At 43.0% G+C, this 13,779-nt stretch overlaps 1 protein-coding gene across 6 annotated transcripts in view; it reads left to right on the forward strand.

The window, feature by feature from the left end:
* CYRIB (CYFIP related Rac1 interactor B) overlaps positions 1 to 13,779 on the forward strand; it is a 151,657-nt gene that overhangs the window by 106,772 nt on the left and 31,106 nt on the right. For 3 of the 6 annotated variants that reach the window (XM_045004748.1, XM_045004747.1, XM_045004749.1), the window contains exon 4: positions 5,962 to 6,044. The exons of the other annotated variants lie outside the window; for them this stretch is intronic. In XM_045004748.1, coding sequence (XP_044860683.1) covers positions 5,972 to 6,044 — 73 coding nt within the window. In that variant the 5' untranslated portion in view covers positions 5,962 to 5,971. The remainder of the gene's footprint in view (positions 1 to 5,961; positions 6,045 to 13,779) is intronic. 6 annotated transcript variants of the gene reach the window in all.

Consider the following 13,779-nt stretch of genomic DNA (forward strand, 5'->3'; position numbering starts at 1 on the left):
AACTTTTGAGCAGCTTAAGGATGTGCATAAGGATATTTATTATGTATAGTTAAACTTAAATATATGTTTCTCTTTGAGCAGGTAACAAAAATGTCCTAAGTTATGCAGCAACATAAGCATTTGAGAGGAGGGATAATTGTTTAAGGCACTAGATTGGGATTCAAAAGATGATCCGAGTTTTACTTCTGGCTCTGCTACAAACTTTGTGTGACAATGGGAAGTTACACTTTGTCTTAATTCCCCATCTGAAACTCTAAGGATGAATTCGTTTTATTTGTAGTGCTCATCACTGTAGTATCTGAGCACTTCTCAAACAATGAATATGTACTCAGAATACACTTGTGAGGTAAGCGTTAGTTATCCCCATTTTACTTCCCTGCCTCACAAGTGGATTTTGAGGAAAAAGTCAGAAATTTGTGACAGGCTCAGATGTTCTGGCAAGGAGCATTGTGTGAATGTGTGTGAATTTTTCCTAAATACAATCTGTCTAAACAACTCCTCAAAACACGAGTCTAACTGCATTGCTGAAATAGCAAGGTCAAGCTTTTCCTAAAAAGGTGCTTAAAGTTAGGCTTCTGAGTCCATATTTAGGCACCTTAAATAAGTGACCTGACTTTTGGAAGTGTCAATAAGTGCTTATGTTTACTTTTGTAGCTATCAAGTTTGTGTTTCTTTGAAATGTAGCAAATTCTAATGAGATATTAACCAGTAGGAAACCATTTGTAGTGATATTTGTAGAGACCTCTGTGACCTTTCAGTAAGCTGGGGAATAAATTAATCTATGGTAACAAGCTTTTGAGAGCCAAAAATGCCAAAATTTACCTTGGGTTGGGAGTACTTTCACCTACTAAAATACATAGTTCATTATTGTCTTAACTTCAGGCCCTGTTCTTGGTGGGCTACGGAAGTGCTGGGAGACCGGGTTAGTTGTAGGTTGTCCTGCAAAATAGTTTTCAAGGCTATAGTGGTGGGTTTTGAATATATTTAGCTGCTGTTTTATCTTAGTCTTATTCCTCAAATTTATATTTTTTGGTAAGCATTGCAAACCCTTTATGCAGTAGCCAGACAAACAGGAGAGCATACAGCTTGTCAGGAGAGTGTAGACTCTGAAGTTTTGTTTTGTTTTTAAATGTTAGGGAGGTCCATCATGGTCAGTTGGCTTACATTTTAGGGATGCCTTGGTAAGAAAAAGGGTTAGAGGCTTACCTTTTTAATTATGTTTTAGAATTTGCTGGAACCCTATGGACCATTCTTATGTGCTTAATTCTCCAATGAGTAATTTCACACATGTATTTCCCAGCCTCCTTAGAGTCATATATTTTAAAGCCAGAAGGGACCATCATGATCATCTACTGTGACCTCCTGCATACGGCAGGCCATGGAACCTCACCCACACACTCCTGTACTAGACCCATAATCTCTGGCTGAGTTACTGAAGTCCTCAAATCATGCTTTAAAGACTTCAAGTTACCACCATTTACCCTAGTTTAAACTTGCAAGTGACCCGTGTCCCATGCCGTAGAGGACGGCAAAAAAACCCCAGGGTTTCTGCCAATCTAACCATGGGGAAAATTCCTTCCCGACCCCAGATATGGCAGTCAGTTGGACCCTGAACATTTTGGCAAGACCCAACAGGAAGACACCTGGGAAAGAATCCTCTGTAGCCAGGGTTCTCAACCTTTTTCTCTCTGAGGCCCCCCTCGACATGCTATAAAAATGCCAGGGTCCGGCAGGGGGTTCTTGGGGCAGGAGACTTGGGCATAGGTGTAGTTTGACTTCTATTTTGGGGGAGCAGGGGCCAGCAGGGCTTAAGCTACCTCCACATGGTGGGGTCCAGGGAGGGAGTGCCACCTCCACCCCCTGACTCACCACAGCAGGCCACCCAGCCTGACTGGATGGGTGGGGGGGGGCACACACAAGCAAAAATTGTAACTCAAAGGTGGGGGGCTTAGCTCAAAAAGTTTGAAGACAGCGTAGGTGCAGGGAGGGGGTAGCTAGGGGCTTTGTGCAGAGAGGGAGTGGCTGTGTGTGCAAGGAGGGCAGTACTAGGGGCCGTGTGTGGGTAGGGGGCAGCTCAGGGTGCAGGGAGGATGTAGCTCGGGGTATAGGGAGAGGGGTATTAGGGGCTGTGCGCTGGGAGGACTCCTGTACGGTCCCTCTTCCCAGAGGGGTCTGCCGGGTCTCCCCACCCAGGCGGGCTCTTACCAGCTGCCTCTGTGGGAGCAAAGGTGGCTGGGAGCTGAGGAGCAACTTCAACCTGGGGCACCAGCAGGAGAGGAGGGAACAATACTGCTGCCTCCTCCATGGCACCAGCCAGAGCAGCAGCTGCCCGGTGCTGCCCGGCTCCAGCTTCCTGCCTCTGACCTGGCCAGGGGGTAGGGAGAGGAGATTGTGGGGGGCGGGGGTGGAGCTGCCCCCTGGAATACCGGGCTCTTGTGCTGCAGTTTTTTGGGAGGCAGTGCCCTCCATGTCCCCATCTTTGCCCATGGGTTCAGGGCTTCTGCCCCACAGGGAGCACCAGGGCTCAGGGCTCCGGGATTCAGCCCCCTGCCTCCCAGCTTCAGCCCCCTGGGGGGGCACCCAGAGATTGGGACTTCAGCCCCTGGAGGGGCACCAGGGATTAGGGCTTCAGCCCCATGCATCCCAGCCTCAGCCTCCTGTGGGGACCAAGGATTGGGGCTTCAGCCCCATGCACCCCAGCCTCAGCCCCATGGGGAGTGCTGGGGATTGGGGCTTCAGCCCCCTGGGGGCACAGAGATTTGTGGCTTCAGCCCCATTGGGGGGCGCTGCAGATCGGGTCTTCAGCCGCAGGGCCCCGTAGACCCCCGGTTGAGAACTGCTGCTTTGTAGTACTCAGAGGTCTTTACATATTATTCCAGCGCTAGCCATTGGGGATATTTGCTACTAGCAATCACAGATTATCCACATGCCGTTGTAGGCAGTCTGATCATAACATCCCCTGTATAAACTGATCAAGCTCAGTCTTGAAGCCAGCTAGGTTTTCTGCTCCCCATTGCTCCCCTTATTGGTCTTGGGTACTATATCTTGCTGAGATCTTAAAAATAAACTTCATTTGGAGTTTTTAAGTTAAGCTGTATTTTGATATGAAGTATATGACACAAAGGATAGGGAGAATTTTCAAATATTATTACCAGCTATTTGACTTCTCAAGTTCCATATTGAAAAAATATGGATCAGACTTTTAAAATCTGAGGTACATGTGACCTATTTTTGAGGACTTTAGAGAGAGGCTAAAATTGGGCAGCATGTATAAATCTTAGCTATGGGGAGAGATTGTCTCATTACTGTCCAACAATTTCATAATTGCCTGGCTTTTGTCTGACTTCATTGTAAACGGCTTCTGAGCTGCTTTGTTACCCCTAAATAAACAAAACACTGTCAGTAGAGCTTGTAGAAAACGCCTATGTCCTTTCGCATGTTTTGGATTAATTTCTCCGCACTGCCTCTCGCATCATCTGATGCATTCTGGGGTACTATCTAATCAGATGGATAGGAGTAGTGGGCCTGTTTCCAGTGTCTTTAGTTGACTTCTTTCCAAATTACACACATTCCTTATCCTGATTCCAAGCACAATGAGATCCAACGGCTTGCTTATCCTACTGGCCGCTGCTTCAATTGTGTATTCCACAAGTCACTAATAATTCAGAGTGAATGGTCTTGTGCTCTCCTTCTCCAAATAAACATTGCTGCCATGATTAAAGAAATCAAAGCACCTTAATAAAAATACTGGATTTCTGTGATTTTTATACAAGTGCATTCACTGAATTGCAGATCAATAAGCTTCCTTCTTGGCTCCTTCCATTTGAACCCATAAGTCAAGACTACTGATCTGGCCTTAGTTTAACATTTTTTTAAGTGCTTGAAATCCACATCTCACATTTTTTAGTTTAGTGAAGCTTCTGAAATGGGATAGTTCTGGTAGTAAGTATTTGCATTTGGGCCTTGTAGCAGCAGCATTGTTAAAGCACCTCATTGAGTTTAGTTGGCTCATGCTCATTGCTGTTCTGCAGATCTTGCCAAAGCATGTTTGCAGGCTGGTGGTGGTGAACGATATGTTGGTCTTAGAACTATTGATGTGCATTGAAAATGCCACCCTTTCATGATGTGCCATTCTGGCATTCCTACTTAAGCATTTAATTATTTCTAAAATTTGCTGGTAATGTTTGAGGTTTCATCATGTGGATTTATGTCTCAACTAGATGAATCTAATAAACCACAATTAATCTTTCTTTCACTGTTTGTTTTAGCTAATATGCAGCAGAAAAGCATAAGAAGACTCTTTCAGATATGATTAGCTCAAATTTTGGGGGAATAAAATTTAACTTATTTGGCTTGTCAATTTAACTTCAGTTTTGGGGGGGAAATTGTCTTTTGCTACAGACTACTTCTACCAGATTTCTAGCCAGCATTGCATTTCTTCTGGATTTTAGAGGGAGGAAGAAAATTGTATTTATAATGGACACCATGATTCCACCCAGTCTGTGATATAGTTGTGACCACCCCATGGGACACTGCAAATCACACACTACTCAGCATTAAGTAACTACAATGCTAGAATTATTCCTTGCTCTTCCATAGTTGGATACAAATGTTTGTCATAATTTGGATACAAATAATGGCAGAATTTAGTTTTTCTGTATAATTGCCACCTTGTTTTTCATTAACCACTTCTTTCTGAGACTGGATAGGTGAAATGGCACTTGCACAAAGTGCGTGTTATCCCTGTCCAAGCCACAAGTTGGTGAATCAGCACATGTGTGAAACCACAAAGGAGCCAGCCATCAATGGACCCCGTTCCTCTGCTTAAAAAAAGGAAACAATTACTGGAACTAAACAATGTTGCCATTTTTATTTTTAGGTTTGCTGGCATGGGTAATCTCATTAAAGTGCTAACCAGGGACATAGACCACAATGCAGCACATTTTTTCTTGGATTTTGAAAGTAAGTCTTTCAGCCCTTCACAGCTGGTGCATTTAAAACGGTAACAGTAGGATTGCGTGTGCTCTCCACCACAGTGAAGGCGAAGGGAACATCAGTTGCAAAAGCACAATCTGAGAAAGGGTTGCATGTTTTGTTTTGTTTTTTCAGTAGAGCCAAGCCACCATCATGCTACTGTGTAATTCTTGATTTTCATGTGCTTAATCATTTTGGGTCTCTCTGGTCAGTGATGTCCTTTCATCTGCCTGCAAATCAACTAGCCATACAATGAAAAATTGCCAGTGTGCCTTAGTGAAATGTACAGACTTGTATGAAGGAACAGTAAAATCCCTGTCTGATTCCAACTTGTTCATTCATAGCAGGGCTAGTATTGTTTTTACCCCGGATTTAAAGTCATGAATGGAAGTGAATTTCGGAGTCGCACCTGTTAATTTTCAGATGCATTACCTAAAGATCACAGGATCTCTAGGATCACATATGGTGCTGTGTTGTTTTTTGTACACATTAAACTGAAATGAAAAAAGTGTCCAGATGCAACTTTCTGTGATGTTTCTCCTTTAACAAAATTGTAAAGGGAAAAAAATAAAGCTCTCCACCCCTCCACATCATCAAACACAGTCTGAGTCAACATTAACATAGTAGTCGTGCTGCATATAGGATACTTGTCTTTGAAGGCACAGACACTAGCTCAGGACACTGGCTCAGTGAGATGGAATTTATTCACTTATAAAGCCTTCAGTTGGAGCTCTTCTTCTTTCTCACAGGAGAGACTATGAAGATGTGGGTGACACATGTCTGTCACTTTTTACAGGAAATCCACATCCTTGGAGGTGGGGATCACACTCCACCAGCATGCACCATAGCAGGAGCCTGAAGGATGATTTTATGTCCGATGGAACTGTTTGGACTTTTCCCCCACCACCACCACCTTCATTCTACTTTATTTGGGCTGTTCCTTCTTATAAAGGGATATTCTCTTTTCTCTCATTCTTGTCTCGACAGGTACCTTAACATGGGGAACCTTCTTAAAGTTTTGACATGCACAGACCTTGAGCAGGGGCCAAATTTTTTCCTTGATTTTGAAAGTGAGAAGATGATTTTATATATCTATTTCTCTTTGCCTGCAGTAGACTGCATTTATGTCTCATTCTAAACGTATGTCTTCACTTTGCCATCCTTCTAACTACTTGCATGACCGAGTTATGAATACTTTTGTGAACAGTTGGAAAGTAAAATAATTGTCCATATCCCATTATATTTATATTAACAAAGGTAAGCTTGTATTTAAAAAAAAAAAAAGAGGGAAGCCAGAAGTGAGTTTGTATTAGGTAACGCTTTTGATATTACATTGTCTATAGGGATCTGATATGCTTTTGTGCCTTTTCCAGTCATTAATACATTTTAAAGAAAATATCTGCCCCTTATGTTATGCCTTGTAAATTTGAGACTTCAGTAATTGCAAAACAGCTGAAGAGCCTGCACATATAATGGTCCATTCATCCCTTTAAAAAAAACCCAAAACCCTTTAAGTACATAGAGGTAAATAATCCTCTCAAAATGTCATAACTTAAAAAGAATTGTAGAATGACTTGCCAAAACTTGCTTACAGATTCCAGAACTAGAATACTAACGTGAATCCTCTCTTCCATGCTATACCAATATACACTGAAACAATCATTGGTATGCTAACCACGCTAATCAGTTCACAAAAGCCATTCATAACTCTCTAACAGCAGCATGTAAGAGGTACATTACATGTGAACCTAACTTGACTAGGCACAGAAGTGCTTCCTACAATTCACCAAAAAAAACAAAACCCCAAATCCACATGCAGAACTTCAGTAATTTTTAGCAAGGAAAAAAATCTCCTTTCCTAATCAGTGCCAAATGTCCTGAAAGGTTCACATATCTTTTGATTATTTCTGCTTTTTGTTTGCTTCACATTGCATGACGTAATATGGGCTACGAATGGCAGGTAAGTGTTATTGGCTGCTACTGTGCATGTTTAACTGCTTTGCTTTTGGCTATATTTAACTTACCAGATGTGCACCAAAGCACATGAAAAAAACTAATGCTATTAATCTGTGGGGAAAGAAGGTTACCCTTTTAGTAAAATATAATCAATAATATGCAAGTGAAATATTGAGAGCAAATATTGATATAGAGCAAATATGAAGTGCACTCTCCATTTTTTTTAATTTCCCCTTTTTGGCCAGACAGTGCCATCTTGGTTGTATTGGTTTTAATGTGAAAAAACTAGTTTAAAAAGTTAAATTTAAACTTTAAAACAGTAGAAGAATAATTAAATCTAAACTTGTCTTTCCTTTATTGTTGAAGTTTACAAGTATTGACTTTCCTGAATATATTTACAGTCTTTGCAATATCTTGGCATAGTTCCCTATTATGTATAATTTCTTTGGTTTACTGTTTTTTTAAATTATTTAATATTAATATACTTTATGAATTATCATGTAGTCTCAGGACAATAATATATTAACTGTGGGAGCTTTTGAGTTGTGTATCAGAATGTTGGAATAAAGATGCACTCCACACGCTCTAGGCTATTCAATAGCACTTCATCAAATTACTTTTAGTGGTAAGAATCATACGTCCAACAAACTTAAAATGTGATAAAAATCTGTGCTAAGTTTTTAAAATGTTTTGACCTTTTAAAATGATCAGTTCTATTGCAAAGTGCATGTTTTCAGCATGAAAAAGGGTAATTGGCATGGGGATAAGCAGGTTGCTGACACAAAGTGTTTACATATGCAATCAAATGAAGCAGCTTATATTATGGCTGAATTTTAGGTCATGTATTTTGTTCATTTTGAACTTGCATTTGGTTCTGCTGCTGTACTTTGTGTCCATGCCTCTCTCTATTCTCTCTGTTCTGTTTCAGATGGCTTGCATTTACAGAATCTTGGCTTTGATACAGTCAAGATCTTGAGTACTTGTGGCACCTTAAAGACTAACAAATTTATTTTAGCATGAGCTTTCGTGAGCTACAGCTCACTTCTTCGGATGCATAGAATGGAACACACAGACAGGAGATATTTATACATACAGAGAACATGAAAAGGTGGAAGTATGCATAACAACAGGAAAAGTCTAATCAATTGAAATGAGCTATCATCAGCAGGAGTTTTTTTCCTCCTGCTGATGATAGCTCATCTCAATTGATTAGACTTTTCCTGTTGTTATGCATACTTCCACCTTTTCATGTTCTCTGTATGTATAAATATCTCCTGTCTGTGTTCCATTCTATGCATCCGAAGAAGTGAGCTGTAGCTCACGAAAGCTCATGCTAAAATAAATTTGTTAGTCTTTAAGGTGCCACAAGTACTCCTGTTCTTTTTGCGGATACAGACTAACACGGCTGCTACTCTGAAACCAGTCAAGATCTTATACTTCAAGACTTGGCACTTGATCTTTTGATAAACTTAATGTCGTGTTTTATGTGGGCAAGTGAGGAAGCTTTATATTAAATACAAATTTGCTAGCTACTATGTTTGTTTGGCCCATCAGTGTTACAAAACAAGCTACTTTTGGGTCATTGTTCCGTATAATTGAGGCCTATAAACACACTTCACAATGACCTCTTGAAAAGGTTAGTTGTTAAACCCCATATTATCAGAGAATGCAGTACACAGCACAAAGTTAATCTCTATAAGGTTTTCTAAGGATACATGCTGAACCTGAAAGACGTAGTATGGATTTGTATGCCAATCTCTGAGACTTCCAGACTTAATTTTGTTTGGTGCTGGATTTCACTGGTAGCAATCTCACTGGCTTTCAGAGAATGCAAAGAGAGAATATCAAGAAAGTTGGTATGATGGGCTGTTGGCTTTCCCTTTAGATATTGTCAGTGTGTTGCAACACTGGTGGTTTTAAACTCGGCATTGTTGTAATACTCCTTAAATATCTGAAAAACAATAGGGGCCTATGGCCCATGCTGTAGAGAAAGGCAACCCCCACACACCAGGGTTTCTGCCAATATGACCTGGGGGGAAATTCCTTTCCGACCCTCAAATATGGTGATCAGTTAGACCCTGAGCATATGGGTGAGACACACCAGCCAGACACCTGGAAAAGAGCTCCCTATGGTGACTCAGAGCCCTCCCTATCTACTGTCCCATCTGCAACCACTGGAGATATTTGCTAATAGCAGTTGTGGATGGGCGATATGCCATTGAGCAATCTCATCATACCATTCCTTCCATAAACTGATCAAGCTCAAACTTGAAACCAGTTAGGTTTTTTGCCCCCACTGTTCTAGAGCATCACTCCTCTGATGGTTACAAACCTTCATCTAATTTCAAGCTTAAACTCGTTGACAGTCAGTCTATATGCATTTGTTCTTGTGCCACCATTGGCCTTTAACTTAAATAACTCCTCTCCCTCCCTGGTGTTTATCTCTCCCCTCAGCCTTTCTTTTGTTAGTTTAAACAAGCCAAGCTCCTTAAGACTCCTCTAGAAAAATAGGTTCTCCATTCCTCTGGTCATCTTAGTAGCCTCTCTCTGCACCTGTTCCATTTTGAATTCCTCCTTCTTAAAAATGGGAGACCAGAATTGCATGCAGTATTCCAGAGGAGGTCTCACCCATGCCTTGTATAATGGTAATAACACTTTCTTATCTCTACAAAAAATACTTCATCTGCTACATCCTATGATTTCATTAGCCTTTTCCATGGCCACATCACATTGGCTGTTCATAGTAATCCTGTAATCAACCAATAAACCTATGTCTTTGCCCTTCTCTGTCACTTCCGACTGATACATTCCTAGCTTATAGCAACAACTCTTGTTGTTAGTCCATAAATGCATGACCTTGCGCTTTGCACTACTAAATTTCATTCCATTTCTATTACTCCAGTTTTCCAGGTCATCCAAATCTTCCTGTATGATATTCTGGACTTCCTCTGTATTGGCAGTCCCTCCCAACTTTGTGTCATCCGCAGATTTCATTAGCGCACACCCCTTTTTGTGCCAAGATCATTCATTAATAAGATTGGTCCAAGGATGGATCCCTGAGGGAACTCCACTAGTAATTTCCCTTCAGCCTGACGGTTCTCTTTTCAGTCTGACCTGTTGTAGTCTTCCCTTTAACCAGTTCTCACATTAATCCCTATCTTCTCCAAATCAACTAATTTCCATGTGGAACTGTATCAGATGATTTACTGAAAATCAGCTCTATTAGATCTACTGCATTTCCTTTGTCTAGAAAATTGGTTATCTTCTCAAAGAATGAAATCAGGTTGGTGTGGCATGATCTACCTTTTGTAAAACCATGTTCTTTTTATCCCAGTTACCATTTACCTCTATATCTTTAACTACTCTCTCTTTCAAAATTTCTTCTTAGACTTTGCATACAACGTAGGTCAAATTAAGGGGCCTGTAGTTTCCTGGATAACTGTTCTTTACCTTTTTTAAATATAGGTATTTTATTTGCAATTCTCCAATCAGAAGGTATGACCCCGGGGTCCTGGATTAATTAAAAATCCTTCCTGTTGGGATTGCAATTTCATGTGCCAGTTCCTTTAATATTCTTGGATGGACATTATTCAGGTCCCCCAATTTGGTCCCATTAAGCTGTTTGAGTTCGGTTTCCACACAGGACGTGGTAACTTCTACTTCCATATCCTTGTGCCCATTACTCACCCTACCACTGTCCTCAAGCACCTCATTATTCTTATTAAAAATGGAGGCAACGTATTCATTCATGTGTTGAGTCGTGTCTACATTATTTTTAATCTCCGCCTCATCCTCTGTGCTTAGTGGTCCCGCTCCTCTTTTCCTTGTTTTCTTTTTGTGTGTATTGCTGAAGAACCTTTTACTGTTGGTTTTAATTTCCTACACAAGGTCAAGCTCTGCTTGGCTTTTGGCAGTTCTCACTTTCCCTACATTTTCTGACCTCCAAGAGATTCTTGCTGATCCATCCCTTCTTCCATTCCGTGTAGACTTTCTGCTCTCTCTTAATAATCTATTTAAGGTGTTTGTTCATCCAGTTAGGGCTGCAACCTTTCCCTACAATTTTTTCCCCTTGCTTAGGATGCAGTCTTCAGATAGTTTTTGCAGCTTTGATTTAAAGTAATTCCAAGCCTTCTCCACAGTCAGATCCTTGAGTTCTTCAATCCAGTCCACTTCCCTTAATTTGTTTTGAAGTTTGCCCTTTTGAAATCAAGGACCCTAATTGAAGACCTATTTTTGTTTATTCTTCTGTTTAATTTAAACTGAATTAACTCTTGATCACTTGAACTAAGGCTATGACTAAACTACAGAGCTTACAGCAGTGCAGTTGCACCTGTGCAGCTGCACCGCTGTAGCGCTGCTAGGGCAGACACTCTAAACTGATGGGAGAGAGGTCTCCTGTCGACTTAATTACTCCAGCCCCCGCAAGTGGCAGTAGCTATGTCAGCAAGAGAAGCTCTCCAACCGACATAACACTGTACACACCGATGCTTAGGTCAGTGTAATTTACGTCACTCAGAAAGGTGGCTTATTCATACCCCTGAGTGACGTACATTATACCACAGTAAGTGGTAGTATGCACATAGCTTTTGATTGTCTTCTACAAGCAGTTTTTCTTCAAGTGCTTCTCATGTTGATTCCATTCTAGATGTGCGTGGTTGTCGGAGATTTTTGCCTTAGAAGTATCCATAGGGTCGGCAGAGGCGCTCCCTTGAGTGCCGTGCTCCTGCACCGGTATATCAGGCGCCGCCGACCCTATGCTTTCTCAGTTCCTTCTTACCTCCCGTGGTGGTTAGTCGGAACACCTTTCCTTGCATTGCAAGGGCTTGTCTACTGACTTTGAACCTTAGGGCCTTATAAATAGTTTGTTTATAGTAGTTAATGTTAAGTAGTTGTTAAGTGTAGTTAGCAGTTAGGGTTCCAGCAGGGACTTCACCCCAGGTGGGGCATGCCTCTGTCTCCTGGGTTTAAGCCCTGGGTGGACTGCAACAGACCTATGCCTGTAAGTGACCCCCGTGGCAGCTGGCTCAAGTGCTTAGGGGAATCACACGTTAGAGATAAATGCTGAATTTGTAAAAACGTCTGGCCCTGCACACGAAGGAGCGGGCTATTCGGCTACAGGCACTTCTCAGGGAGTCTGCCCTGCATCCAGCCTTCATGCAGCCCTGCCAGGACTCGCCAAGTACCTTGGCCTCGGTGTGCAGTGCGCCCCTGGCACCATTCCCCATTGCTGGTGTGCAAAAAGCGTGGCTCCCTGGCACTGGGCAGCAAGGGCCATGGATCATCGGGCAAGGGGAAAGTGAGGAACTGCCCAGGTGGACTTGTTCTTCTCCCACAAGAACAGGAAATGCCACCTGTTCTGATCACTCCAGGGGATGGACAAGGGTTCCCTGTCGGATGCTTTCCTGCTTCCGTGGCCGGGAGCCCTGATGTACACCTTCCATCCAGTGCCGTTGACCCCACAGAGCCCTCATGAAGATCAAACAGGACAGAGTGAGGGTTATCCTGATAGCCCCCGAGTGGCCTCGCCGGCACTGGTTCAGCATGGTGCTGCACCTTTTGGTAGCCTAGCTGCTGTGGCTCCCTCTCAAGCCAGACCTACTGTCCTGCACAGCAGTCTCCTGCATCCGAACCTGGAGGTGTTGCACTTGACAGCGTGGCGGCTGCATGGCTAAATGTGGAAGAGCGGGAACGCTCGACCTGGGTGCAGCAGTTCTTGTTGGGTAGCATAAAGCCCTCCTGCAGAGTGACCTACCGGGTTAAGTGGAAAAGATTCATGTGCTGGGCCTCAGATTGGCACATCCAGGCATCGCAGGCCTTGCTGCAGGTGATTCTGGACTATCTTCTGCACCTCAAACTTCAGGGCTTGTTCCTGTCGTCAATCAGCGTCCACCTAGCTGCTATTTTGGCTTTCCACCCTCCATTCCAAGCCAGATCGGTCTTCGCTCATGACACGAAGGCCCAGTTCTTGAAAGGTCTGGAGCATCTTTATCCCCGCGTCCGGGATGCTGTCCATTCCTGGGATTTGAATTTCATGCTGTCGGGGCTCATGGAGCCTCCCTTCAAACCTCTGGCTTGCTGCTCTCTTCTCCTTCTCTCTTGGACGTTTGCGTTCCTGGTGGCAGTTATGTCCGCCCACAGAGTGTCTGAGATCAGAGCACTTAAGTCAGAACCACCTTATATGGTATCCTACAAAGATAAGGTCCAGCTGCGACTGCACCTGATGTTCCTGCCCAAGGTAGTTTCCCAGTTTCATGCCGGGAAGGACATTTTCTTACCTGTCTTCTTTCTGAAGCCCCATAAATCTGAAGAGAAGCACAGGTTACACACCCTAGATGTCCAGAGAGCACTGGCCATCTGTATTGATAGGACACAGTCGTTCCGTAAGTCAACACAGCTGTTCATGGCAGGCAGGAAGATAGGTCACCCTTTGTCTGCTCAAAGGATTTCATCCTGGATCACAGCCTGCATCCGATACTGCTATGAGCTGGCTGGTCTGCCTCCACCGGCAGTAGTTAAAGCACACTTGACTGGAGCTCAAGCATCATCTGCAGCTGCCTTCACCCAGTTGCTGATCCAGGAGATCTGTAGAGCGGCTACCTGGTTGTCTGTCCACACATCTACGTCCCATTATGCGCTGACCCAGCAGGCCTGGGGTGATGCTGGCTTCAGCGGGGCAGCGCTGCAAGACCATGAACTCCAAACCCACCTCCATTGGCACTGTTTGTGAGTTACCTGGAATGGAATTGATATGCGCAAGCACTTGAAGAAGAAAAAATGGTTACCTACCTTTCGTAACTGTTGTTCTTTGAGCTATGTTGCTCATGTCCATTCTATTACCTGCCCTCCTGC

This window comes from Mauremys mutica, chromosome 2 (genome assembly GCF_020497125.1).
Source record: "Mauremys mutica isolate MM-2020 ecotype Southern chromosome 2, ASM2049712v1, whole genome shotgun sequence".
Lineage (NCBI taxonomy): Eukaryota > Metazoa > Chordata > Testudines > Geoemydidae > Mauremys > Mauremys mutica.